This window comes from Amphiura filiformis, chromosome 2 (assembly GCF_039555335.1).
Source record: "Amphiura filiformis chromosome 2, Afil_fr2py, whole genome shotgun sequence".
NCBI classification, from domain to species: domain Eukaryota; kingdom Metazoa; phylum Echinodermata; class Ophiuroidea; order Amphilepidida; family Amphiuridae; genus Amphiura; species Amphiura filiformis.
This window is the reverse complement of record NC_092629.1, coordinates 49,107,826-49,134,587: the sequence shown is the minus strand read 5'-3', so window position 1 is coordinate 49,134,587 and position 26,762 is coordinate 49,107,826. Positions and strand designations below refer to the sequence as shown.

Sequence of the window (26,762 nt, the reverse complement as noted above, 5' to 3'; positions counted from 1 at the left end):
GGAATTTTTTACTGAGTGCTTTGTTTCAATTTGGCGGGAAATTTTGGAGGAAAACTACAGCAGAGATTACATTATACGTGTAATAGAGCTAGAATAAGAGTAGTTATTCAGCAGTCAAGGTAAATATCTTGAAATTATTTTGCTCACAGAAAGTGACTAGATAATTTTGAGATAGTTTTTAAAGTTCTTTGTTTAAAAACCGGATAGCTTCAAGTCACAGTTATAGGCGTGGCATATTTAGAAAAGGAAATGTTATGTTAAAGACTTGCAGTGAGATGAAAAGGTTTTCAAGTCTATCAGTAGTTGGGATTATAATTTAAAAGGCATCAGCGTTGGTTGATGTTCGATTAAAATATGGAATTTGTTTAGATTGAGATTGTGGAAAAAGAAAATTTGAAGAATAACTGGCACAGGCAGGCATTACATATTTAGAAAAGGAAATGTTATGTTAAAGACTTGCAGTGAGCTGAAAAGGTTTTCAAGTCTATTAGTAGTTTGGGATTATAATTTAAAAGGCAGCAGCGTTGGCTGATGTTCGATTAAAATATGGAATTTGTTTATATTGAGATTGTGGCAAAAGAAAATTTGAAGAATAACTGGCACAGGCAGGCATTACATATTTAGAAAAGGAAATGTTATGTTAAAGACTTGCAGTGAGCTGAAAAGGTTTTCAAGTCTATTAGTAGTTTGGGATTATAATTTAAAAGGCAGCAGCGTTGGCTGATGTTCGATTAAAATATGGAATTTGTTTATATTGAGATTGTGGCAAAAGAAAATTTGAATGATATCTTGCACAGGCATTACATATTTAGAAAAGGAAATGTTATGTTAAAGACTTGCAGTGAGCTGAAAAGGTTTTCAAGTCTATTAGTAGTTGGAATTATAATTTAAAAGGCAGCAGCGTTGGCTGATGTTCGATTAAAATATGGAATTTGTTTAGATTGAGATTGTGGCAAAAGAAAATTTGAATAATATCTTGCACAGGCATTACATATTTAGAAAAGGAAATGTTATGTTAAAGACTTGCAGTGAGCTGAAAAGGTTTTCAAGTCTATTAGTAGTTGGAATTATAATTTAAAAGGCATCAAGTGTTGGTTGATGTTCGATTAAAATATGGAATTTGTTTAGATTGAGATTGTGGCAAAAGAAAATTTGAATAATATCTTGCACAGGCATTACATATTTATAAAAGGAAATGTTATGTTAAAGACTTGCAGTGAGCTGAAAAGGTTTTCAAGTCTATTAGTAGTTTGGGATTATAATTTAAAAGGCATCAGTGTTGGTTGATGTTCGATTAAAATATGGAATTTGTTTAGATTGAGATTGTGGCAAAAGAAAATTTGAATAATATCTTGCACAGGCATTACATATTTATAAAAGGAAATGTTATGTTAAAGACTTGCAGTGAGCTGAAAAGGTTTTTCAAGTCTATCAGTAGTTGGAATTATAATTTAAAAGGCATCAGTGTTGGTTGATGTTCGATTTTAAAAATATGGAATTTATTTAGTTTGAGATTGTGGAAGAAATAAAATTTAAATAATAACTCGTATTGAGTCGCTTAAAATTTGAGAAGATTTGTCATTATAGATTAGAATGCCTAAAGCTAAAACAAGCCGTGGTAAGGGAAGAGGCGGTGGTAGCCGTGGTAGAGGTGGCAGAGGTGGTAATTCATCAGCTACCAGAAGCAGCAACCGATTATTAAGGCAACCCCAAACAGGGATATTAGACGCCCCAGCATCGAGGACTACCGCACCACCAGCAGCGAGGGCTACCGCACCACCAGCAACGATGGCTACCGCACCACCAGTAATGATAGCTACCGCACCACCGGCAATGAGGGTTACCGCACCATCAGCAGCAGCACCACCACCACCACCCATTATAGATGCATCTACATCAACTGTGCCCAGATTGGAAGGGACAGAAAATCCTGGTGAGAACATAATTTTGACAAATGCATCACAGGAGCCAGTAGGCCTATCCAATCATGAAATTTCAAATCCCACTCCAAATATTAATCAGAGCGTTCAAAACCTGCCAGCAGGTGTAGCTCAGTTCATTCAGAATCCCAATCAAATTTCTAGTCAAAATTTATCAACGGGTCAAATAAGTGGGCAAGCATTGAGCTTTCAAATTCCTAATCAATTCGGGGCAACAGGGTTGCAGTCAGTGAATAACGGAGATATGTATGGCACAACATTAAATGTGATAAATCCGGAAAATTCAATTCCATTATATCAAAGAGCACAAGGTCGAGGGTTGGGGGCTCCATTGGGTCAATTTGTACCAATGAGTATTAAAGAGAAAATTTGGAATGGGAAATACATTGACCTGGGAACCTTGCTGAAAGTAGAAGATATGGAAGAGGAAACTTCAACATTATCATTAGTTCAAATTGGGAATGGTCAAATTGGTTTTAAACAGAATAAGCCAAAAACACGCCCAATCTTCAATATTGATCTGTGGACCCATGCATTTTTTATCTTTATGTCAATTTACCTGGACGCATCTTCAAGAGCAATTGAACTTGTTCAATATGCTGATGTGGTCCGAAATCTGGCGAAGAAATTCAAAGGACAAGGTTGGATTTATTATGACAAAGAATTTAGGATGGGTCAGGCATGTAACCCCAACAGATCTTGGGGGAGTTATGATGCAGATTTATTCTTAAGCAAGCTGGCAACCCCACAATATAGCACTGCATCAGGTTATCAAGGGCAAAGGCAAGGTCTCAGCAAGCCTCATCCACATACTCAAACCCTGGTTCCGCTAAACCAAAATACTGTTACGGGTTTAACAGTGCCAAGGGGTGCCAGAGAGGGGTCTCGTGCATCTTTAAGCATAGATGTTCATCATGCGATAAAACGGGTCACAACAATTCAAGCTGCTTTGCCCGAAATAGATCCATGCAGCATCAGACAAAAGGATCAGTTAATCAAAAGGGGGTTATTGGAAAAGGCTCCAACGCCAATTAAAATACCCATTCTGATAGAGTGGTTAGAAGATTATCCATCAAAAAAGAACAGGGATGTTTTGATATCAGGTTTTTCAGAGGGTTTCAAATTAGAATACAAAGGGTCAAGAGTTCCAAGGGATTCCGATTGTTTGCCATCAGCACTGAGGAATGTTAATGCCACTTGGAAAAAGTTGCAAAAAGAAATCGCTTTAGGTCGAATTGTAGGCCCATTTGATTCACGTCCTTTATCAACATTGCAATGTTCTCCAATAGGGTTAATTCCAAAACAACAGCCAGGGGAATGGCGCTTGATTACACATTTGTCATTTCCACCAGGAAAATCTATCAACGACGGGATACCGGAGAACTTGGTTTCTGTTAAATATGCAACTTTTGATCATGCAGTTGAGCTTGTACAACATGTAGGCACAAGGGCTTATTTAGCAAAAACTGACATCAAGTCGGCATTTAGATTGTTACCCATCTATCCAGGTGACTTTGATTTATTAGGTTTCAAGTTTCAAGGAAAATATTTCATTGACAAGTGTTTACCAATGGGAGCATCAATTAGTTGTTCGCATTTTGAGTGCTTTTCAACATATTTAGAATACCAAGTGAAAGCAATTACTAAATCAAAGTTCAGTAACACACTACCTCGATGACTTCCTCTTTCTAGCAGAGTCACAGGCAGAATGTTCAAAATTATTAGAGTCTTTTGAGGTCATGTGCAAGACTCTAGGGGTGCCATTGGCTCCGGAAAAAACAGAAGGCCCAGCAACTAAGTTAACATACTTAGGACTTGAAATTGATTCCATAAATAAAGTAATAAAGGTACCGCAAGACAAAGTGGAATCATTAGTAAAACAATTGCAGAAAGCGGTAAATGCAGACTATTTAACTCTGAAAGAAGTTCAGAGTTTAATAGGCTCCTTGAACTTTGTATGCAAAGCAATAACACCAGGTAGAGCATTTATCAGAAGATTGATTGGATTGACAATAGGGATTACAAGGAGCCAGGAAAGAGTAAAAGTGGGGCAAGGAGCAAAAAGAGATATTGGCATGTGGATTGAATTCTTACGTACTTTCAATGGAGCAAATATGTTTTTGGAAGTGGAATGGACATCAAATTTTACCATGGAGCTTTATACAGATGCGGCAAAATCTTTAGACTTTGGTTGCTTCTTTCAAAAACAATGGACGCAAAGTAAATGGCCAGAGTCTGTAAATGCAAATAATTCCGCTATTTCTTATCTAGAACTTTACCCATTGGTTGTAGCTATTGATCTATGGGGACATTTGATGAAGAATAAGAAAGTGAAATTTTGGACAGATAACCAATCAGTCGGAGAGATAGTTAACAGACAATCAGCAAAGTGCGCTAGAACCATGGTTTTAGTGAGAAAGTTTGTACTGTTGGCATTGAAACACAATGTCATGTTTAGTGCATGTTACATTGAAGGAAATGTAATGGTATTGCGGATGCATTATCTCGATTTCAGAATGTCAGATTCCGCAGTCTAGCACCAGAGGCAGCACAGATGATGACACCAGTACCAACTTGGGTCCAATAGCAGAATTTAATGAGGAAGTTCAGAGATTATTGTCCCTAAGTGTATCAGAAAATACAAATCAAACATATGAAGCTGGGTGGAGAAAATTTAACGCCTTTTGCAGTGATTATAAATTGTCTGGTATAATACCAATTTCAATAGGAGTTTTGTGTAGCTTTATAGCATATTTAAGTTTGCAAGGCTTGGCTTGGGCAACCGTTGGAACATATATGGCAGCCATTTCATTTAGACATAAAATAAGGGGTGTTGCTGATCCAACAAAATGTTTCATCATCAAGAAAATGTTGGAAGGTTACCATCGTGACAGGGGATCAAAACTTGATTGCCGGTTGCCCATTACCATAGGTCACCTATCAAAAATAGTTATGGTTTTACCCACTATTTGCTCATCTCAATTTGAAGCCATGTTATTTAGATCGGTATTTTTGTTGATGTTTTTTGGATTTTTACGAATAGGAGAGGTAGCAGCGACAGGGAAAGAAGTAATTCAGAAATCATTATTAAGAAGAGATGACATTTCGTTTCAGTTGTTAGAAGGGATTGAAGTAGCAACAATTAATTTTAGAGTGTCAAAAAACAATCAAGCCGGGTTCAGTCAGAAAGTTGTAATACGATCACATATTAATAATAACCTTTGCCCAATCGCAGCGCTGAAACATTATTTAAGTCATTCGAATGGGGTGATGTTATTTACGCATTTTGATGGGTCGCCGTTAACAAAATACCAATTAAATCAGGTTTTGAAGAAAGCAGTAGATTTTTGCGCGTTTCCAGAAAAAGAGTTATTTAAATCGCATTCATTCCGTGTCGGTGCGGCCACATCAGCAAGAGAAATGGGTTTTTCAGATGAGGAAATTCAAACATTGGGAAGATGGCGTTCTGCAGTTTTTCAAAATTATATCAGACTCCCATCTTTGATGAATTAAGGAGGGACCATGACATGCTCTCAAATTACTTTTTATTTTATTCAGGTCCAAGGTGGAACAAAATTTGGATAGTAGGCGATTCGCATATGTTTTGGGCAGCTGAGAGAGCATTGGCCAGAGGGAATTTCAGTTAGGGTTCGATGAACAAAATGTGGAAATAGTTTGGAAAGGCACTAGGGGGGCTCGGCTATGTAATGGGATTGACAAAATAAAGACCCATATGCGATCAACACATACAGGCTACCCAGATATGATCATCATCCATCTGGGATGCAATGACTTTCTGTCCTCTACATCTCTTCAAATGCACCATATGGTGCGTCAGCTTATTGATTTTCTGGATGCTGAATTACCCAAGGCAATGATTGTTTGGTCGTATATCTTCCCAAGAGAATATTATGATATATCATATGGGAACCAAGCTATCATGTCAAAGAAATTGCGAGATGTAAACAGAAACGCAAAAAATCTGTTCTGGAAATCAGGGGGAAAATCATATCATATAAAGATGTCAATCCAATGATGGGGATTTGTACAGGCCAAATGATTTTGTCCACCTTAACCAGTTGGGTTTAGATATTGTACTCAATGTGTTGAAAGGGGCAATTGGATATTTTAATACATTCCCATCAGCAATTAGATTCCCAGTAGAGTAAGTTATAAGTTGGAAGCAAATTATTATAGAGTTTTCCTTTTAAAGCTAATGCACAAGTGGAATGCTAAATTCTGGGAATTGACAATATAGAATTTATAATGGGTGGCTTGAAAGTTTTGGATAGCAGGGGTAATTAATTAATTGGTTTTCATTAATTGAAAGGAAATTTCGTCTGTTTGGGGTTGTTGGGCCAAAGATTTTCAATGCTTTGGGTGGGAGTTTGAAGTGGGAAAATTATGAAAAAATATTTTCCTGGCTTCATTACTTCAAAATAGTTTAGCTTAAGTTTACCTTAAGTTTTTTCAGCTATAAGCTGTTAAATTGAAAAGTTACTTTGTAACTCTGTAGTTGCTTTAAGCAATTCATTTTCTTCTTTTGATAAGAAGGAAATTTGATTTTTTGAATAAACAGCATACATTAACTGGCAAATCCGGTTTCTTTTTGGTTTATTTTAGTATCCGAGTACAGGGTTAAATAGAGATAAATGAATAACATTTATTCTCCCCATTAAGCCTGTCAAGGATTTTATTAGTCTATTTATGGCAAGTGAGGGCGGTATTTGGTCAAGCTTCTGGTCAAGGTCCAGAATTGATTTTATTGGTTTATTGATTAGGTTCCTTTTTGGAGGGTGTTTCAAATTATTTCTCATTATCATGTATGCTGTTGACCAAGCAGGTCAGTGCTTTGCTATCTGGAATTTTTAACCCACCCTTCCCACCCAAGTCATTCAATTAAGACATTAAAAAGGGATTATGGTTTAATTTTGAAATCTGAAATGTCTGATAATAAGTCTGCCTTATGTTTGTATTTGGCAGAATTATAGTTGGTCGCAAATGATTACATCTATATTATGATGGGTCAAAAAATGAAATTGGTTAAGAATATCAGCTGGATGCTTAGATTTGACTGTGGTTGCTCAAAATATTTAACGATGTATAAACCAAGATTTCACAAATTAATCAAATTTACTGCAAGAGTCAGCTGTTGGTTAGTATTTGCAGATTAAAAAAGTGGACATTAGCGATGTAATAATCATAACAGGACCAAATCAGTTAATCAGGTAATATGTCTTCTGTGAAGACAACAAGCCAAAGTGAGAGAATGAGCTCTGGAAAAACATGTGTCAGAAGAAGAATCGACCTTATGTTTGTATTTGGTTGAATTGTATTTTAAAACATTATAACTATAAGAAAAGGTATAAAGAGTTGGATTTAACATGAAGTATGCAAGTATTTGGCTGATGATAATGTTGGTTGGAAAAGTTTAAATTAATTCTGACATCAGTTTTAAGCAGGTATGCAGCTGCATTATATCGGCAAATTAAAAAGGAAATTGCCTTGTATTCCAGGTTAAATATCGCAATAAATGGAATCGAGGGCTTTTGATAAGTATATGGCAAATTAGGCCAGTTTAATTAATATATTAGTAAGATATCTGCCTTAGGTGAGTATTTGGCAGATATTGATTTATAATTACATGAAAGTAAAATAAACAATCAATTTATGGTATAGGAAAGTGAAAGATTTTGGATTACCGTTGATTAGATTATAGTATGTTTAAATTCCTATTCATAGTGGATAGTTATTATGATTCTATGCAATGGATCAAGAAAATATTTGAAGCCATCAGTGTTGGCACAATTTGGCTGTGGAAGAAAATTTTGATTATTTAAGTCAGCCTTTTGAATGCTTATCCAAATCCACCAGACTGCTTATCGCTATAATTGTTCATTTTACATCCCATCGAAGGGACTTTGCTAACATTTTGTAATCAGCCTTATGCAGGTATTTGGCTGTTAAGATTTGAGTAGCATTATGAAGGTTTTTACATAGGTTAGATTTGATATATTAGCCTTAGGCAGGTATTTGGCTTTTATCAAATATAATAGCCGTATGCAGGTATTTGGCTATTTAAAGATATACCAAAGTATGATGGTATTTAATTGTTAAATTTGTTTGTTTAATTGTCCGTTTGTTTTGGAGCAGCCTTAGGCAGGTATTTGGCTGCAAGCAAATATAATAGCCTTAGGAATGTATTTGGCTGTTTTGAGTTATACCAAATTAAAATGGTATTTTGCTGCTGCATTGTTATCAGCAGGTAATTGTTTAATGGTCATTACTTTTATAGCGATATAGCCATACAGTATGCCTTTCGGTTTAATGGTTGTGCTTTTTGTTCGGCCTTTTGGGGGTTCTGGCAGTGTTGAATTTTATTTTACTGTATAGCCTTTCAAGTGGATTTGGATAAGGAAAAACATCAGCCTTATGGTCGTATTTGCCTGATGTGGGGAGTTTGAAGTGGGAAAATTATGAAAAAATATTTTCCTGGCTTCATTACTTCAAAATAGTTTAGCTTAAGTTTACCTTAAGTTTTTTCAGCTATAAGCTGTTAAATTGAAAAGTTACTTTGTAACTCTGTAGTTGCTTTAAGCAATTCATTTTCTTCTTTTGATAAGAAGGAAATTTGATTTTGAATAAACAGCATACATTAACTGGCAAATCCGGTTTCTTTTTGGTTTATTTTAGTATCCGAGTACAGGGTTAATAGCACAATGTAGGGCAAAGTGTAGAGACTAGAGTCTCATTGGATGTAAAGGTAATATCATTTATTATTAGTTGATCAATTTCAAGATATTATAACATAAAATGCAGAAAAGCTTCTAAAATTAATAGGCACAAGCACAGCAGAATTTTCTTTTTGAAGAAACATTAATATTCTTTACAGAGATGCCTAACAAAAAGATAAAAGGATGACAAACAAATAATTGGCATAAAAGCAAAAAGTTGTTGTAGTTAGAATCAGTGAAAGTTAGATTTGGCACACAAAAATTTGCAACGCTGTATTATTAGTGAATATGAGACATTTTTAGCTAAAATTGTGTCAATTTGGGAACAAATGCTTCATTTGGTACACCAAATTTCAAGCGAGAGTAAACACTGGTTAAAATGAATGAAAAGCCCGAGAATTTGTCTGAGTTGCTAGTTATCAGCACACTTCCTGCTTTCAGTACATTTTGCTCAGTTGATTCTGTTTAAAAGTATAGGAAAGAGTACTTATTTAGGAATTTTCAGCCTTTCGTTTCTGTATGAATCAAACATACAAAACAAGTGGACTCCAAGAAACTGGGGATTTAGTCAAGCTGAAATCAGAGATAGATCAACTGGTTGAAAATTCAAAATGCACTTTGGGAACTAAAAGTAATGATCACCAATTTTCCGAGATTTTTAAAAAATGTTTGTTCATTCGTGCCCTAATATGGGCCTAAAATAGGTTTAAAAGAACAAAAAACTGGGTTGGAAAGAAGGGTGGAATAGTGTCAGTCACACTGTCTTCTATCAGCGAGCCATCTCTTCACACGGAAAACACTTTGCTGCTGACCTACCCCTCATGCATAGCTGAACAAGCTCAAGTTCAGGGCATGTGAACTTCAAACTCTATTGTTTTACAGTGATTTTGAATGTGTAGATGCAGTACAAGATGTCCCAAAAATAACTAAGTGTGACCAAAACAACCATACATTATTTTTTTTTGTCCTTTATGGGGCGTTTAATTGCTTGTCTCTCAGAAAGCAGAAAGTATGGATTCACCTTTAGTCAATGATGTAATTTTCAGCTGGATGTAGTACTTACAAGTTGTAAACTACGGTACTTCACATCATTTCAGCTTGCAGTCAGGCCTGTAATCAGGATTTTTTGTGGAGGTGCGGAATTTCTAAAATTTTGACCTGTTCTTCCAATAAAATTGCTTGCATGCAAAAGGTGATCACCTCTTAAATAGACTTTTTAGGCAATTTTGAGCAGTTTAACATGAAAATGCCTTTTTTTGCTTTCTATAGTTTTATTTTGAACAGTTTGTAATGAAAATGGCAGGTTTTTTAACCTTCTCTGACATTTTTACCTTGAAAGTGGACCTTTTTGTAGATGTGGAGTGACCCCCCCCCCGGTTACAGGTCTACTAACATAACATACCTTTCAGAATATAATTAGTCAATGGCAATTAAACTTCATCTGCCCAGAAACAAGAGTGCCATTAATATTTATACCTTCTAAAACATAGATTTAGACCAAACTAGTTCAGTTTGGTGGGGGGGGGGAATCAACTCACTTTTGAACCTACTTTTTGGGACACTGTATAATAGTGAACTAAAATAGTGTATTCATGTTATTGTAACTTGTTCACTCTGTCTAAGTACATGGGATTCCACTGCAAAGTGCAGGCAACCCAGTCATGAGATGAAAAGTCAAAACAAAAACTATGGTGTTGAGAACATGAAAGTGGCGTAAATGAGCCCCCTTGAGAACTACAAAGCGCCCCCAGGCCTTGCGATTGTTTTATTGGTGTTTGTTGATCGCTAGAGGTGAGCTACCAAGTCATATAGATGGGGTTGGGTGGCGAGTTTGTGGGTAAATCTGCATGGAATACTTAATCCACATTAAATGTGGACTATGGAATCCAGATTGAGTTGAACTTGGGTAGTACGCTTTCAGACTGCGCAAATTTCATGCAGTAATAGCATGAGTGATGCAACATTTGAAAGGGGATGTGAGGCCACATTGACCCCCATTTTTCAACTCCCTCTCACACAATGACCCCTTTTTTGTTTGACTCAATTCCCTCCCAACCAATGTTTTCCTGCCATCAAATTTTGATGACTTTCTGAAAATATTTTGACCCAAAATTTTACCCAGTTTCACAGAAAGACCCCCTATTTTGGCCAGATTTCCCCCTTTTTGAGGGCCTTCTCCCCGAAAGACCCCCGTTTTTTGGTGTCTAGGCTCTCACCGAAAGACCCTAGTTTTGAACTGCTGTCCGCACATCCCCGTCACTTCCAAAGTTGAGTGCACCCCCCTGGCAGTGCAGTATCATGGTACACCTGTTCAGATGAATTGCAGATCACAGTAGAGCACATTGGGGTGGATTAGTGTGGATCTCTTTTCCCGTGTGGATTACCCTTGTGTTTCTTTTCAACATGGGATGTGTGACTAATATTTTGAAAGTTGGTGAAAACAAGAGGAGTTTTGAAAGCTAAGGTGTTTACTGTTTGGGTTGGAGAAAGGAGGCCTTGAGGCAGTTAGTGTAGGCATTGGTGGTCCAATGGTCACTCACCGGTCAGTACAGGTATGTTACGTGGATGAGAAGTAGGTAAATGGGTTGGATTTTGAGTACATCTATTAGATGTCGTGTTATGGAAAGTTACTAAGTATATCCTCTGTTATGGCCAGATGAATGGATACTTTGTTCTGTAGGACAAAAATCCAAACATTTGCCTAAAATTGCCCAAAATTTGAAATTTCCGGAATGTTTTGACTGGGGAATGGTGGGGGGAATGTCAAAGACTTAGGGACCGCATATGCCCAGTGGCATAGTCAAGGGTTCCTCTGTCTTGACCACCGCCACCCATGTGATGCTGATGGTCAGAGTGATATTTTACATTTTTAGGTCTGTTTTTGACCATTTTCATCAAATCCCCCTTGAAAGTTGCCCCTCCCAGAAAAAAAAAAAGTCCTGGATACACCACTGCTTATGCCCCCCCCCCCCTCCGAATCCCTGCTGGGTAAATACAAACATTTAGACTGCAAACAACTAACTGTAAACAACCAACATAATAAAGTTGTTGCATTGACCAAGAACACCTTTAATTTCCTAAGAAAAGTTACAATCCATGCAGTATGTTGCACCCATTATGACATCCGACGTACTGTATCCCCATAGACCGTATTTATTTACATGGGTAGATCCCTCCCCAATCCTCGACCTCCCCTCGTGCAATATCTAATATAAAACACATCACAACGTATATCCATACATCTTACTGCGATCTCTTCAATTATTATTTACGTCATTTCATCAATGCTTTGCTTATGGTTGCAAAGTTCCTCCATACATAAATCATTAAGTCACAGAATCAGCACAAGGCCTATAAGAACCACTGAACCAATACTAGGCATGTTTGTACTCATTTGAATACATTTTTCATGTAGACTTCAAATATGATCTTACAAAATCAAAATTTTACAATTTTTTGCAATTTTATGAAATTTTTGATCGTCGTCTGCTTTCAACTTCTGGATCCAACGGGTTAACTCCAAATCCACAACTCCTCCCCGTTTACGATATTATTTACTGTAGCATTTTACAACTTGTTTACATTTACATAATCACGGTGTTGTTGCTACACGCGTAAAGTGATCAATTGCTCTACGTCGGCTCCTATCTACAAGTTTTCATAAGAATTTAGCGAGTTGTTTCCCGAAAAGGTTTAATTAAGGGATGTCAGCGCTCCGCACTTATCTATTTTGTATGACAACAATGTAGTTTCATCATTAAATTGTTTTAACCTTTTCCACGCCGAGAGGTGATAATTTGTTATCACTGGATAAAATTGATTTTAAGATGAGAACAAAAGAAGTCCTGAATCATATTTCAGTTTTTACTGCAAAATAAGATAATTCAGAGAAAATAGGCTATATTTTTTAATATTTTCTTTGTAGCCTGGCAAGAAAATTAGAAGAAATTGATAAAATAATACGAAAAAAAGAAAGTGGATATTGTATTACAATTTTGACACCAGTTTGTTTAATTCAGTCACATACTGGTATAAATAAATGTGATTTTATTGTGCCAAGGGAGGTGCCAGAAACCACCACACCTAGGGTACAATCAAATCAGTGAGAGGGGGAACTTGTCTTACCTCCAGATACACCAGCTCTGCCTCCAGACATTAGGTCCTTCTAAGAAAGACTTGTATTAGTAGACATGTTTTACAGAACATGATAGTGTGTTGATTTACAGTTCCTCCCCTGTAAGGATAGGAAAGGGGAAACCCAAAGGGAAGGGGGAAAGGGAACAGTGGCGGTGCCAGGATTTTTTTCGGGGGGCATTGGGGGCAAAGTGAATTTAGGGGGGCAAATCAACAGATTTTATGCAAAAATGTGTCGTAAAATGTGGAAATTTTCGTAATTTGGGGTTTTTACTGGGGGGAAAGAGATCTGACTGGGGGAATTCCCCCCCCCCCCCTGGCACCGCCACTGAAAGGAACAATTTGAAGGAGGATTGAGGCACAAGAACGAGGAGTGGAATGTGAGCTGATGACAAAACAAAATATTAGAAGGAATCATGGATCCATGATAGGCAGTAGAGTGCCAACCAAGGGCGGGGAAAAACTTGGTCACAAAATCAACCAAAATTCAACTTGTAACCAAATTAGTGCAAAATTGTGCATGTCTTATGCATAGTTGTCCTAATAAAGTGATTTTGATAGTGTATGACTTTGAAAAGAAAGAAATACACCAGAACTTGAATCTGAACTTGAACCCCACACAGGAAGTGTCCACATTTTAAGCTGAACAGGCGCTTTCTTTTTCCAACAACTGATCTATAACTATTTGTCATAATTAATGTCCAGTATTGATTATATGAATAAATATCCAATATTTGAACTTGACATTTGACCCTAACACAGTGTGCAATAACGCTTCAGATATTAGTTGAACCCAATTCACCTCTCTGAACTTTTATGCAACAGCGGATAAACTTTCAACAATTTTGACGACGGGGTCAAGAACCAACTGATCTATTAACGAAAAACGGGAATGTCAGATCGTAACGAATCAATCACGGCATGATAGCGGGCATAAAAATTGCAACACAAGCCGATTGGAATAAGCGTGTGTCTTATTGTTCCAATCTGTGTGCGTAATTGTTGAGAAAACATCTCATTGTTGTGATTGGTATATGAGATGGGTGTGTTTGTATGCGAGGGGGAGGTCCGTTGTCATAGCTGAGTTATAGGCAGACGTTTAACTACACAAACATTGGCCATGGGGATGCCTGCTTGGCAGAGGGAGACTTAAAACTACTCCCAGCATGCAATGCAAACTATAGTATTTAGTTTACTTGCTTTCATCGACACAGCTTATTTTGCTCTGAGCTTGTTGTCTTGTTTGCTACTGAGTTCTATTTGAACTTGCCTTTAATGTTTGACTCAAATTTGTTTCTAAACCACAGCATGTAGTTTTTGTTGTTTGGTTTTATATTTTGTTGTCTGTCCCTGAAGAAGAGCAGTTTATCTACTGGAAACATCAGTTGCTGGTTTTTTTTGTCTGTTTGGATTTGTTTGTCTGCTATGTGTACAGTGATTTTCGACACTTCCGGTGTACTTTTGTACTGTTTTCTTGACACCTCTGTGGGCTCTGTAATTTGCAATTTTTGGCCATCAAACTTTGCCTGTTTTTGTGCCTACATTGGTTGTTTGGGTTATCGTGTCAGTTTAGCACTTCTGTGGGCCTGGGAACTGGTCATTTTTGGCTATCAAACTGTTCCTACTTCTAATTCCTACATTTGCTGCAGTTGAGTGCAAACACCTCTATGCTCCTATCTGAGCTGCTTTAAAAGCAGCTTCTTGTGTACATGTACAAGGAGAATAAGAATTTGTTCTTTTGCCTTTGCGTATATGCGGACAATATTTTAATATTAAAAGTCTGTGCTTTCAAAAATATGCGGTAATGTGGGCAGAGTGGACATAGCAATTTCATCTGTTTCACTTCATGGAACAATTGGCCCTCATAAACAGATGATGCTGGACTTTGCCATTTGGCGCACCCTCTGTTTATTAATCAAATCCTAATCCTAACCCTAAATCCTAATGATAACCCAAACCCTAAATACACAATATGCATGATGATGCTGGACTTTGCCATTTGGTGCAACCTCTGTTTATTAATCAAATCATAATCCTAACCCTAAATCTTAATGATAACCTAAAATACACAATATGCAGAGAGTCTTTTAAGACTCTCTGCATAGTTAAAACTATACCAAATGTAGAAATGCATTGTTGGATAGTTACAACTTTGCCCATATCTTACAAATGAGGGGGTGGTCCAACGAGTTAGGCAAGCATTTAACAGCGCAAACAGTAGCGGAATACAAGACATACGTACCCTGATGAAGCTATGCTGATAGTATTACACAAATCATGATACAGCATCGAGTTACCGGCAAAAGGTTTCAGTTCTTGGCACATTGGTATGATGGAATGTTGTGAAGGGTCGTGAATGACTGTAACATTTGGTATGCTAACATTAAGGTGATTGATAGATGCATGCTATGGCGATCAAGATCTCCCAGTTCTTCGGTAGTGATGCCACATGAGGCATTTTCCCCCCTCCCAAGAAATGAAGCTTGTGCTCTATGAGTATTAACATTTAGTATGCGAACATTAAGATGAATGATTGATGCAATGTTGTAGTGATCAAGTTCCCCCAGTTCTTCGTTGTTGATGCCACATGAAGCATTTGCCCCCCTCCCAGGAAATGAAGCTTGTGCTCCATGAGTACTAATATTTAGTATGCGAACATTAAGATGAATGATTGATGCAATGTTGTAGTGATCAAGTTCCCCCAGTTCTTCGGTGTTGATGCTACATGAAGCATTTGCCTCCCTCCCAGGAAATGAAGCTTGTGCTCCATGAGTACTAATATTTAGTATGCTAACATTACAAGATGATTGATAGATGCATATTATGGTCATTAAGATCCCCCAGTTCTTCAGCATCGATGCTCATGTGGTATTTGCCCCCTTCTAAGAAATGAAGCTTGTGCTACATGAGTACTAACATTTAGTATGCTAACATTACATGATTGATATGGCGATCAAGTTCCCCTAGTTCTTCGGTGTTGATGCTACATGAAGCATTTGCCCCCTCCTAAGAAATGAAGCTTGTGCTCCATGAGTACTAACATTTTATAGTCCAACATATTTATGAGCTGATTGATAGATGCATGTTATGGCCATCAAGATCCCCCAGTTCTTCTGTGTTGATATGCCACATGAGGTATTTGCCCCCTCCTAAGAAATGAAGCTTGTGCTCCACATTTAATACTAATATTTAGTATGCTAACATTACAAGATGATTGATAGGTATTATGGTGATCAAGGTCCCCCAGTTCTTTGTTGTTGGTGCCATTTGCATTTGCCCCCTCCCAAGAAATGAAGCTTGTGCTACATGAGTAATAATGATAGATGTATTTTATGGCGATCAAGATCCCCCTTTCCTTCGTTGTTGATGCTACATGAGGCATTTGCCCCCCTCCTAAGAAAAGAAGTTGTGCTCCATGAGTACTAACATTTAGTATGCTAACATTACAAGATGATTGATAGATGCATATTATGGTGATCAAGTTCCCCCAGTTCTTCGTTATTGATGCCATGTGAGGCATTTTCCCCCCTCCCAGGAAATGAAGCATGTGCTACACGAGTACTAACATTTTATAATGTGCAAAAAATTATTAGCTGATCGACTGGTGATGTTGTGGAAAACAAGATCCCCCTTGGTTATTAGGTAGGTGTGGCACCCCTCTTCCATTGAATGAAGCTGTGCTCCATGAGTACTTACTATAAGCTGATTGACTGATGTATGTTGTGTTGATCAAGATTCCCCTCCCCTGTACTTGGATGGTGGTACCACAGGGGGTATATCTCCCCTCCCATGGAATAAATAAAACATCCATCGTATTGGTGGGATTGTGCTTGAAATTATCCTTGTCATTTGAGAATGATTTGCAAGAGGAATTTTACCAAGAGGGAGGTCATCGTGTTGCTACCATAGTTGGTTGTCCCAAGAATCCCTCTAATATTCTCTAAATATATATTTGAAGATTTTGACAATTGAAACTTTATCATCATCATGCTCTGTAACCATGGCTAATGCTTAACTCTGATGTTACCCATCCAATGTTGATCTGTTGAACTTCTCATCAGCTGTTGACTTTTAATAAGGACCCCAGCCCCCCAGTCCCACCCACAGCCCTACCCTGGTGGGAGTGAGATTAAGATGTGGGGATGGGATTAAGATGTAGAGTGTCATCCCTAATTGTTGGCTCCACTGATGCTAACTAAGATGTAACTCATCTTAACAGTGAACTTTTGAGCCTATGATCAGCTGTTAGCTTTTATTAAGAAATCTAATTGTACAAACAATGTGATAGGTATATTGAAGACCAATCATCCACAGTGAAGGACCGGGCCAGGACCGGGCTATTAGATACGTTATTCAAGTAAACAGTACACCAGGGTTTCGAAATAGAGAAACTGTCAAAGGTACGACCCATCATAGATGATCTGCGGGGTGTATAAACATTGAGATAAGATTTTGAAACAGAGAATTTGAAGTTGATAGGTTGGCCCATCATATAACATGATTCTTTAGGTGTGTAAACACCAGAAGTCAAAATTTTGAGTTAAAGAAACTGGCGAAGGGGACGTCCATCTTTACAAGATCTTTGGGCATGTAAACAAGCGAAGATTGTGACATTTTGATACTTGTGAAGGGTTGGCCCAACCTATTAAGATCTTAAGGGTGAATAAATATTGCCTAAATTGTACGTTTTCTTTTGTCATAAATGAAAACTAGGTTTTTGGATAATAGTTTTGATAACGAATGAAGATAGATGGGGATAGCATAGATATGTGACGTGATGTTTTCGGAATAAATAGTCGGACAATGTGGTTAAATGGTTGCGATGTATGATTATGATGGGTTTAATGATATGGGGCACATTATTACCAGGGGGTGCTGTCACTAGGAGGCAGGGTTATCGATGTTTTGAGACAAGCATTATGGGAGTTTTTCTATGTATAAAGAAAGTTCTTTAATTTTTTGCAGTGGTATTCTATCAAATAATAAAACTGATTCAGTTCATGGATCACAATACTGCCTCTCATAGCGAGTTTATGCTTCAAGCTACTGTGAAGCAGCAGTGATAACCTCCTCTCGGACAATACTGAGTTATTGATTTCAAAATATTAGCACAAAATAAGATGCATAGCTTTGAAAAAATGTGATGAGAGAGGGGGGGATCTTCACTATTTTAGCACAGATTTTTCTCACTTTGAGTCTATTTTATGGAAGATTTGTATATATGTGTGGTAGCATTTTGACATGTCCAGCGCTAGCTTCCTGGTTTTCTGCTCATATTCAGCCCCAAATAAACCATATCAATTGTAAATTTCCCAATGTTATTCCACACTCAGCACATTTAAGCACCCTCCTCACGGTAGCACTTACGATTTGTAACAGTTACGAGAAAGAAAAACACCGATCTTAGCGGCCAATTGAAGCCTCATGACGAACTCACAAGAAATAAATTGCAAATCAAACAAACTATTGTCGTTTTGTTTAATATCACAACAATGATGTTACCAAACCTAAATGCTCACATCCAGAGAATATGCCAAATAGAAATATTACATGTCATCCGTCACGCGGCAAGCGCCCTCCCGGTGCGCATACTTTGCCTACCCCGGTGAGAGCAATATCTCATCAAAACATATTAATGGGTAAACTCTGGGGTTGGGCTAGTCTCGCCAATCCAACATCAATTTATTCCGGGGGAGATGCGCGGATACGGTTACCTCACCACCCAGTTGGCAATTTTACGACAGAAAATTAGCCTATCAGCGAAGCTATTAAGCTCCTGCAAGTTTTGAAGTCAATGGGATTTTTATTTCAATGCCTCTATCCAAGAAAGGTGTAACTGCTTTATTATTATTATGCAGTTGCAACTTTTTTGCGATCAACCAACTTTTGTTTGCTACTAAGCATTGTGTATCATGTCAAACCGTGACGCTTGTCAAGATTCATTAAAAAGTGACGACAGCGGGGAAGCGAGGGCGCTCGCTTGGAATTCTCTATCTAAGTGATTGGTGATTAGGCTGACCAATTATCCTCATTTTGTAGGAAATTTGAGAGTAGGCCTCCTGCTTTGGTTCTTAGATGAGGTTGGAGTGTTACCAGAGACTGGTGTACAACAAAGCTGTGAGGTTGCAAGTAGCAATAGCTGCCCTATAGCAACAACAACCTCCCTCTTCTTAGTAAGTGTTGCCACTGATTTGCCGGGTACACCCCATCAGTCCGAAACAATGTCAATCCAAACCCCCGTCAGTCTGAAAATCTAATTGAAAAGATATCAACCCTAACCCTAATCCTAATCCTAAATTCAATTAGATTTTCCGACTGACGGTGGTTTGGATTGGCAGTGTTTCGGACTGATGGGGAGACTCCAGTTTGAATGAGTATTAGGATTCTAGTCAAAGTTAGGACCCATCAACCATCGATATACTAAAAGTCAAATTTTTTGGCCAAATTTAATACATTTTGTTTTAGTTTTTACAACTTTTTCCCCAAGTTTCAAAATGTTTTGGCTACAGCAAAGCAAAATTGGGCTATTTTCTATTTTTTTAAATGTGAAAATTTTGTAAAATGGACCCATCCATATACCAAAATTGGCCTAGAAAAAGGGGACATTGATATACCAAAAGGCCGAAAATGCTGCCTATGTTTGCGGCAGGTTCCTGATGGTCATCATTTGTGCTGAAGAACCCCCCCCATGGAATTCTAAATCAAGTTTCAGGTGATGAATGTGGTTCTGATATAGAATTGAAGTCACAAATGGATTTTTGAGGCATTTTGAGCATGAATCAAAATTCAAGACACCAAATAGATACAAAAAATGACTCATAGGTGGAGAGTCAAAAGAGTCGAATTTTCTTTGTGAGTTTCAAGAAAGAATCAGATGTGAATCAAAATTATTAAACAAAATGGAGTTATGGCTATCTAAGTGAATATGCAACTCACAAGTGGAGACTCACAAGTGTTGAGTTTCTTTGCAAGTTCAAGGGAGGATCAGATGTGATCAGGAATCAAAATTTTATTTGAGTTACAATTGGAGAATCAAAATTAATGTGATCATGAATCAAAATTCAACTTGCCAAAATGAAGTTGCCTCTCTAGATGAGTTTGGTGACAGCAGTTGAGAGTTTCTATTTGAGTTAATTTTATATAAGTAGAGGATCAGTTTGACCAGCACTGCATGATGGACCATATCAAAGGCCTTCTACAGGTCCAGAAAAACTGCACCGATGGAAAAGTATGAGCTCATAAGTTGATAGTCAACAGGAGTTGAGTTTCTATATGAGTTCAAAGTAGAGGATCAGTTGTGACCAGTACTGCATGATGGATCATGTCAAAGGCCTTCTACAGGTCCTGAAAAACTGCAAAGGTAAAGAAGTCTGAGCTCAAGTAAGAGAGTCAAAAGATCATGAATTAAGATTAAGTCATTAACCCCATGAGAACTACCTGCTGATTGGCCAAAATGAATATTGTATCCAATTTTGAACCAATCAAGGAGGGTATTAATAAGATCATCTGCAAATGCAAGTTTAACCATAAATAGTTTAAAGCCTAGTCATAATTGGCAATTGAAATGAACATTTCAAGTTATCAACCAATCAGAAATGCTGTTAGATGACCAGTAGTGTCCAGGGGGTTAACAGAAATCTTGTCCCAATGTGAGATACAGAGTTTTTGATTGAAATTTTGAACTGTGATAAACAAGCCAATACATTTTACAAGGCAGCAATGTCACTTACAACTTTTTCCCATGTATCTTGTAAACACAAAGTAGGCCACTATTGCATAGGTACTGCGGTGTCATACTGGTGTGGACTCCCTGGCGATGCGCGGATTTGAGAAATTTCAGACGCAGGTCATCATGCGCTTGCAGTTCAACATTTGTCTTGAACCGTCAGTGCACTAACCTACTGTGTGACTGATATCCACATTAACTCCCTACCAACTGTGTCATTATACCACCATAAATATGACCATATTTGACAAATCAACATTTTGTATCAAACTTCACATAATAAACGTTCCAATCAAGATCATGATGTTGTTAACTTTAACACCATACAAAAAAATTGTGTGAGCAGTAATATTTAAAAATGGGAATCAAGAAAATTGTTTTTGTAAATTTTTCCGTAAACTTTTCGAAAATGTGCAATTTTGATATCGTGTACAGCAGTGGGGTAGGGATTACAGTGTCGCTAAGACGTGACGGTGTCGGTATTTTTAGTCATAGCCTGAGAAGATACCGGTAGATAGAGGGCACCACACTGGGTACGTCATGTTCGGTACGATGACAAGGTCATGATCCGCAAATTATTTGAGAATTGGCTGCTTACAGATTTTAAGAGTCAGCAATGCTATGGTGATAGGTATTTGGAGATAGTTATACTATGATTGAAAGTTTCACTGTATATTTCATTTGACACATCGGATGTGTTTATAGATGTAACACCCTTTTAACACCTGACATGTGTTCTAAAAGAAATTAGAACATGATTATCTGTGTAATATGTGTTCTAAAAGGTTTGTAGAATAAGTAGAATAGCAGTGTTCAATCTTGTTTTGAAACCCGGATTCTTAAAAATGCCTTTTGACTCTCTCCATGCAGGTGTTGACTACAGATAACGAGTTTAAATTTTTTATTTAATACAAAAATTTCAGAATTGTAAATTTGTATGATCATGTTTGGAATCAGCTTGAAAATGCATTAAAATGAGTACAAACAAGGCCTAGTATTGGTGCATTTAGAACCTGCATTCACAGGTATAAACAAATTGATTTAGGTCAATTTCTACTTTCATACCTCCAATTTCCAGTAAAAAGTACAAAATAACATTTTCCAAAAAAGTACATGCACTTTCTACAAGTCAATCAATAAATTAATGAAGTAAAAGTTATTGGTGTTAAAATTATCCACCTTAATTAAGACAAAAACACAATCACCTCAGGTATTTCCACCTCCTCTATTGTGTTTCCTTTGTATGTAATTTAGGACTGAAGTCTTAATCAACTTAATTGGTGTAAAATAATGCCCTTAAACCCCTGTGGTATTCCAGGTACACAAATTCCTTTGTGGCGTAATTTAAGTCCAGTGATGAAACAAAAAGAAAGAATTTAACCACAAAAGTATATTTTCATTGTGAATTAATTTTCGTTTTGAAGCAGAAAAAAATTCAAGTGATATTGACAAAGAAAGATCTTTTGCCTAATTTGGGGATTTGGTGAGCACGTTCCTAATTAAGAGGGTCATTCCAGCTTGTTAATGAGGCGTATTGATTTCATTATTTGTCTAACACGTAATGCTCGTTAATTTGAAAACTTAATGATGCAATTAGTAATTTGTTTTGGGGTCAAGTGTCCAGTGTGATATTGGGTAGTTCTCTACAACTTTGGATTTTGAGACGTCCTGCTGATAGGCTGCAGGTGCATGCTTCCACAAATTGGACGTATTTATTTTGTTATTGGGGGGGTCAAACTTCACATTTTGGACAAAAGTTTGATCTTTTGGTGGAAAAATGCTAACAGGTGGGTTTTTGTGCAAAGCAACCAAAAAGGTGGATTTTTTTGGCCAATGGTGTCCAGGATCTTTTCCTGCGGGGGGCTCAGAGGGGCTTTCAGATTTATGCGGGGGGGGCTTAATGGCTAAAAATTGCCAAAAAACGGCTGATTTTACATGTTTTTAACAAAGTGCGGGGGGCTTCAGCACCCAAAGCCCAAGGGCCCCAACACACCACTGGTAGACTTATTTGGTTAAGTTGATTTGTTTGCCCAAAAGTACATCTTTTTATTGAACTGCTTCTTTTGGGGACAGGCTGTGGCGAGAGCCTGTATGTTCCATTCATTATTGAGAGTACTCTCAGGACTACAAAGAGTTACTTTGTGTGTTGACTGAATGTTTGTTTCGTCTGCTTGTTGTTGTCTTTCTCCTTGGTTGTTCTGCATGTTTACTTGTCTGTTTGTATACATGTTTGTTTTATTGTTTTTCTTTATTAGTCATTGTTTTACTTACAGCTTTTATAGATGCTGTGTACATTTTGTGTACAATGTCATATTGGTACATCCGAGCAAGTTTATACACCAATTAAGGACCTCTATTATAACCCTGAGAACTTTGACTTTGATTGATGAGAAAGTTAGAATAAAAAAATGAGAAAACAAAAAAGAAAAAGCCAGAGAACACCAGTCAGAGACAGACAGACAGACAAACAAAGAAAGACAGTGAAGCACATTAAATGAGATGGAGAGGTAAAGAGATGTATAAAGAGGTCAACAAGAGTGAGTAAGAGGAGACAGACTGACAGACCAAAGAGAGACAGATTGAGACAGAAACCAAGAGACTGACAATTGAGGAGAGAGAAAGCAAAGGTCCAAGTCCCTTCCATTTCAACATTTTTGTCCTTTTAGTTTTACCCTGTCAGACCACAAGAGCAACCCTTTTCATTCAAAGTTGATTTTACTTATTAGAACTCACCTGTATACCATCTTGCTGTGGCATTTGTTTCACTCTATATCTTTGTGTTATATTTTGCAGGAGTTTCTTCAAGGTGATGCCACCAAGGCTAAGGAGAAGATGGGATGGGTACCTAAAGTAGATTTCAAGGTAAACATTCATACCAAGTCAAAGTGTAGTAACTGCTATGTTATTTACTTGTAGATACAGCATTTTAACTCTGTAAGCAGATTGATACAGCACATGCCCTCCTCCCCCCCCCCCTAGAATTTCCCAAAGTAAAGAACAGACAAGAAAGAAGGGGAAAGGGAAATGAAGGAGAAGAAAAAGACTTTATTAACTTCAAATCCTGGATCTGCCCCTACCTTAGACTGGAGGTGGGTGCTGCATAGCCAGGATTTATTAACGAGGGGTGGGAGGGGCTAAAAAGTGGACCTTGTGTGAATTTTTTTCATTCTTAAAAAGACTGACATAAAAAAGCTGATTTCAACATTTTACCAGAAAAAGTGTACCTTTTGTAATTTTTTTAAAAAGGGCTGAATTTCAACTTCTTTGTTTACGGAAAAAAGTGGACTTTTTTCGGATTGCCATTTTGGGCATATTTGTACCTGTGCACCCCCAGTAACAGCTTTGGGTGGGTTTGATATCTGAGTATTGAAGACGATCACCAGTGGCAAGTCACCATTTTGAAGGCTACAGCAAAAGAAATGATGGTCACAAAATTTTCCCCTTTACTCCTCTCCCGCCCATTCTCCCCCATAGAAACTTGGTATCTGTAACTGTAATTGGACTATCACTTCTACTTAATCATTGCTGGCATAGTTTTCTGAAACTGATTCGATGATATTACTCTACTAATTTTATTTTGATTTTTCAGAGTTTGGTTAAAGAGATGATGGATTATGACGTGAATCTGATGAAGAAGAATCCAAGCGCTTAATGACAAACTCACCATCCTGACTAACGGACAAGGAAATTTAGAAGGGAGAATACATCCTTTGTCATGTGTAGATTGCTATTTAAAATGTATTTTTCCTAAGACCTAAAAAAACAAGTTTGTTTCCCATAGGCTGATAGAATTTCATTTTTGGAGTAATTTTACAGCATTTTGTTTCTTTATTTTGAGAAATCCAGTAAAAAGATATTTTCATGCAAAAAATCAATGGCAATATTTTCAACAACAAAAAATCCAATTTGCTTTACAAGCAATATGGAATCAATAAATCAATAAATAAAATCAATCTACAATTTTTCTAAAACTTATAATATTCAAATCTAACCTACCCTGCACTGATTTGACATTAAATATTTGTGATTTTGAGGCATGTTTTACTATAAATCAGGACTCCAAAATATAAATAGATACAAAAAACTCATTTTGCATATTGGTTTTTGAGGTCACCTACAGGAAACAAACATGGTTGTTTTTTTTTAGCCTAAGCCAGTATAAAGATATTTTTTCGGTTTGATATAAAATTGGATTGATTGAGCCCATGTTTATTTGTCGAGCTATGACCAATAAATATTGGACGTAAAGCATCCAATTTTATCATTACTATGTGTTGGATCCAATATTTTCACACACTTGGATTCATCAAAACATAATAATGAATAATGCAATAAAACGCAGAAAATATCCAATACTTTATTTTTTCCTCAAGAATGACAATTCAACATGGCAGATTTAACTAAGCATTTGGAAGGTGCTACACAAAAAACATATTCTCTTTCTTGATTTCCTTTGTTAAAGAAACGGACACAAGAGCAGCATTATAGTTAGATGAGCAAGATTGCAATTACCAGTCTATAATACCAAATTTATTAATTTGTTATATGTGCACTTCAAGCTTTTTATGGTAAATAGAAACAATTTGCATTTTATGCCATCGTTAGCAAAAGCAACTATTTGCTCTTTATGCTATCTTCAGTAGATAGCAACAAATTGCAGTTCATGCCATGCTGTCTCCTGTACTGAAGATGCCATGAATTGCCAAGTTATTGCTACACTTTATAACTTGTGATTGCTGGTGCCTATAGAGCAACACACAATGCCAGTGGCGGTTCCATAGGGGTTTGCAAATGCCCCATTTACCCCCTCCCCATGTCCCGGCTCCCCCAATAAAAATCCAAAATTGGGCAAATTTCTAACTTTTTCGATAATATTTTCCACTTTTGTATAAAATTTGTTGATTTTTGCTCCTCCCAGAAATGCACTTTGCCCCTCTATGTCTATGCCCCCCCCCCTGAAAAATAAAATATTTCTGGTGCCACCACTGGTCCACAAATAGGATGCTGGTACCACACAATAATTCAAATGCATATTGCATGATGAAGTCTTCATAGATGAACTCAAATATTATAATATTATATCACCTCATTATATTGTAGATGTAACAAAAATAGAGATTGCTGAGGACTAATGTGTTTAGTCAGGGAATAAACTGTGTATATCATTATTTAGTTCAGTTGGTCAAATTCAGTTTTGTCACTCACAAAGGGGGCTGCTTATGCTGGACATTAAGTTCTGCATAGTCTCATTTTGTCTGGTTACAACCCAAATGGGGGGGGGGGCACTCTAGTTTTATATTCATGACCAGAAAAATATAAAAAATGGTCCTTTTCAAAGAATGAACAAAAAGTGAATTGCATTTAGGAGGTCTTTTCTACATGTAGAAAAAGGGTTGTTTTTAGACCTCTACTTGGTTCGTTTAGGGATCATTTTATTTTACCTAAGTGCGTTTTTTAAAGTTCGTATTTTCTGATTTGCATCAGGACCATCACCAAACAATAAATATTAATGATAGAAAAAAAAGTTTTTGTTTATAATGAAAGTGGATTTGACCATCTTTGATTAGATGTTTTACCCACCGTGACTTATTTCTTTAAAATAAAGTTGTATATCTCATACATTGTACATCTCTAAAATTAATTGTAAAATTGTAAAGGTTATCACAGATGATTGGTGAAAAGTTTGCTTTAAGGGCTGGGGTATGAACGTTTGGACAGTATTTATTGTGGGACATTAGAGCACATCAGACATATCGAATTGCATTCTGAATACTGAAGAATGTCCTTCTGATATCAAATAATTTTGATTTTTTGAAATTAGCAATGTAATACACATTTTATGGCAAATCATTAAAATTGATATTTTTGATATTTAACAGTACTTGAAGTAAACTTTATAAATCTGATGATTTATACTTAAAGTGTATGTAGGTGGGATGAAAAACGACGATCAATTGAAAATTTTGACCTTTTCAGTATTGAAGATATGGATTTTTTTCCCAAAACACCAAAACAAAATAGGTCTTTTTGGGGAAAAAATCCATATCTTCAATATAAAAGGTCAAAATTTTCAATTGATCGTCGGCTTCCTCCCAGCTACATACACTTTAAGAATATATCATTAGATTTATCAAATTTATTTCGAGGACTGTTATATATCAAAAATTTGAAAAATATCAAATTTTCATAATTTGTCATAAAATTTGTATTATATCGTGAATTTCAAAA

At 36.9% G+C, this 26,762-nt stretch overlaps 1 protein-coding gene across 1 annotated transcript in view; it reads left to right on the top strand.

The window, feature by feature from the left end:
* The window catches only part of LOC140146313 (GDP-mannose 4,6 dehydratase-like), a 306,686-nt gene extending 281,337 nt beyond the window's left edge, over window positions 1–25,349 (top strand). The window contains exons 10-11 of the mRNA XM_072168112.1: window positions 23,328–23,396; window positions 24,124–25,349. Of these exons, the coding sequence (XP_072024213.1) occupies window positions 23,328–23,396; window positions 24,124–24,186 (132 nt within the window). The 3' untranslated portion in view covers window positions 24,187–25,349. The remainder of the gene's footprint in view (window positions 1–23,327; window positions 23,397–24,123) is intronic.
* Window positions 25,350–26,762: the final 1,413 nt, after the last annotated feature.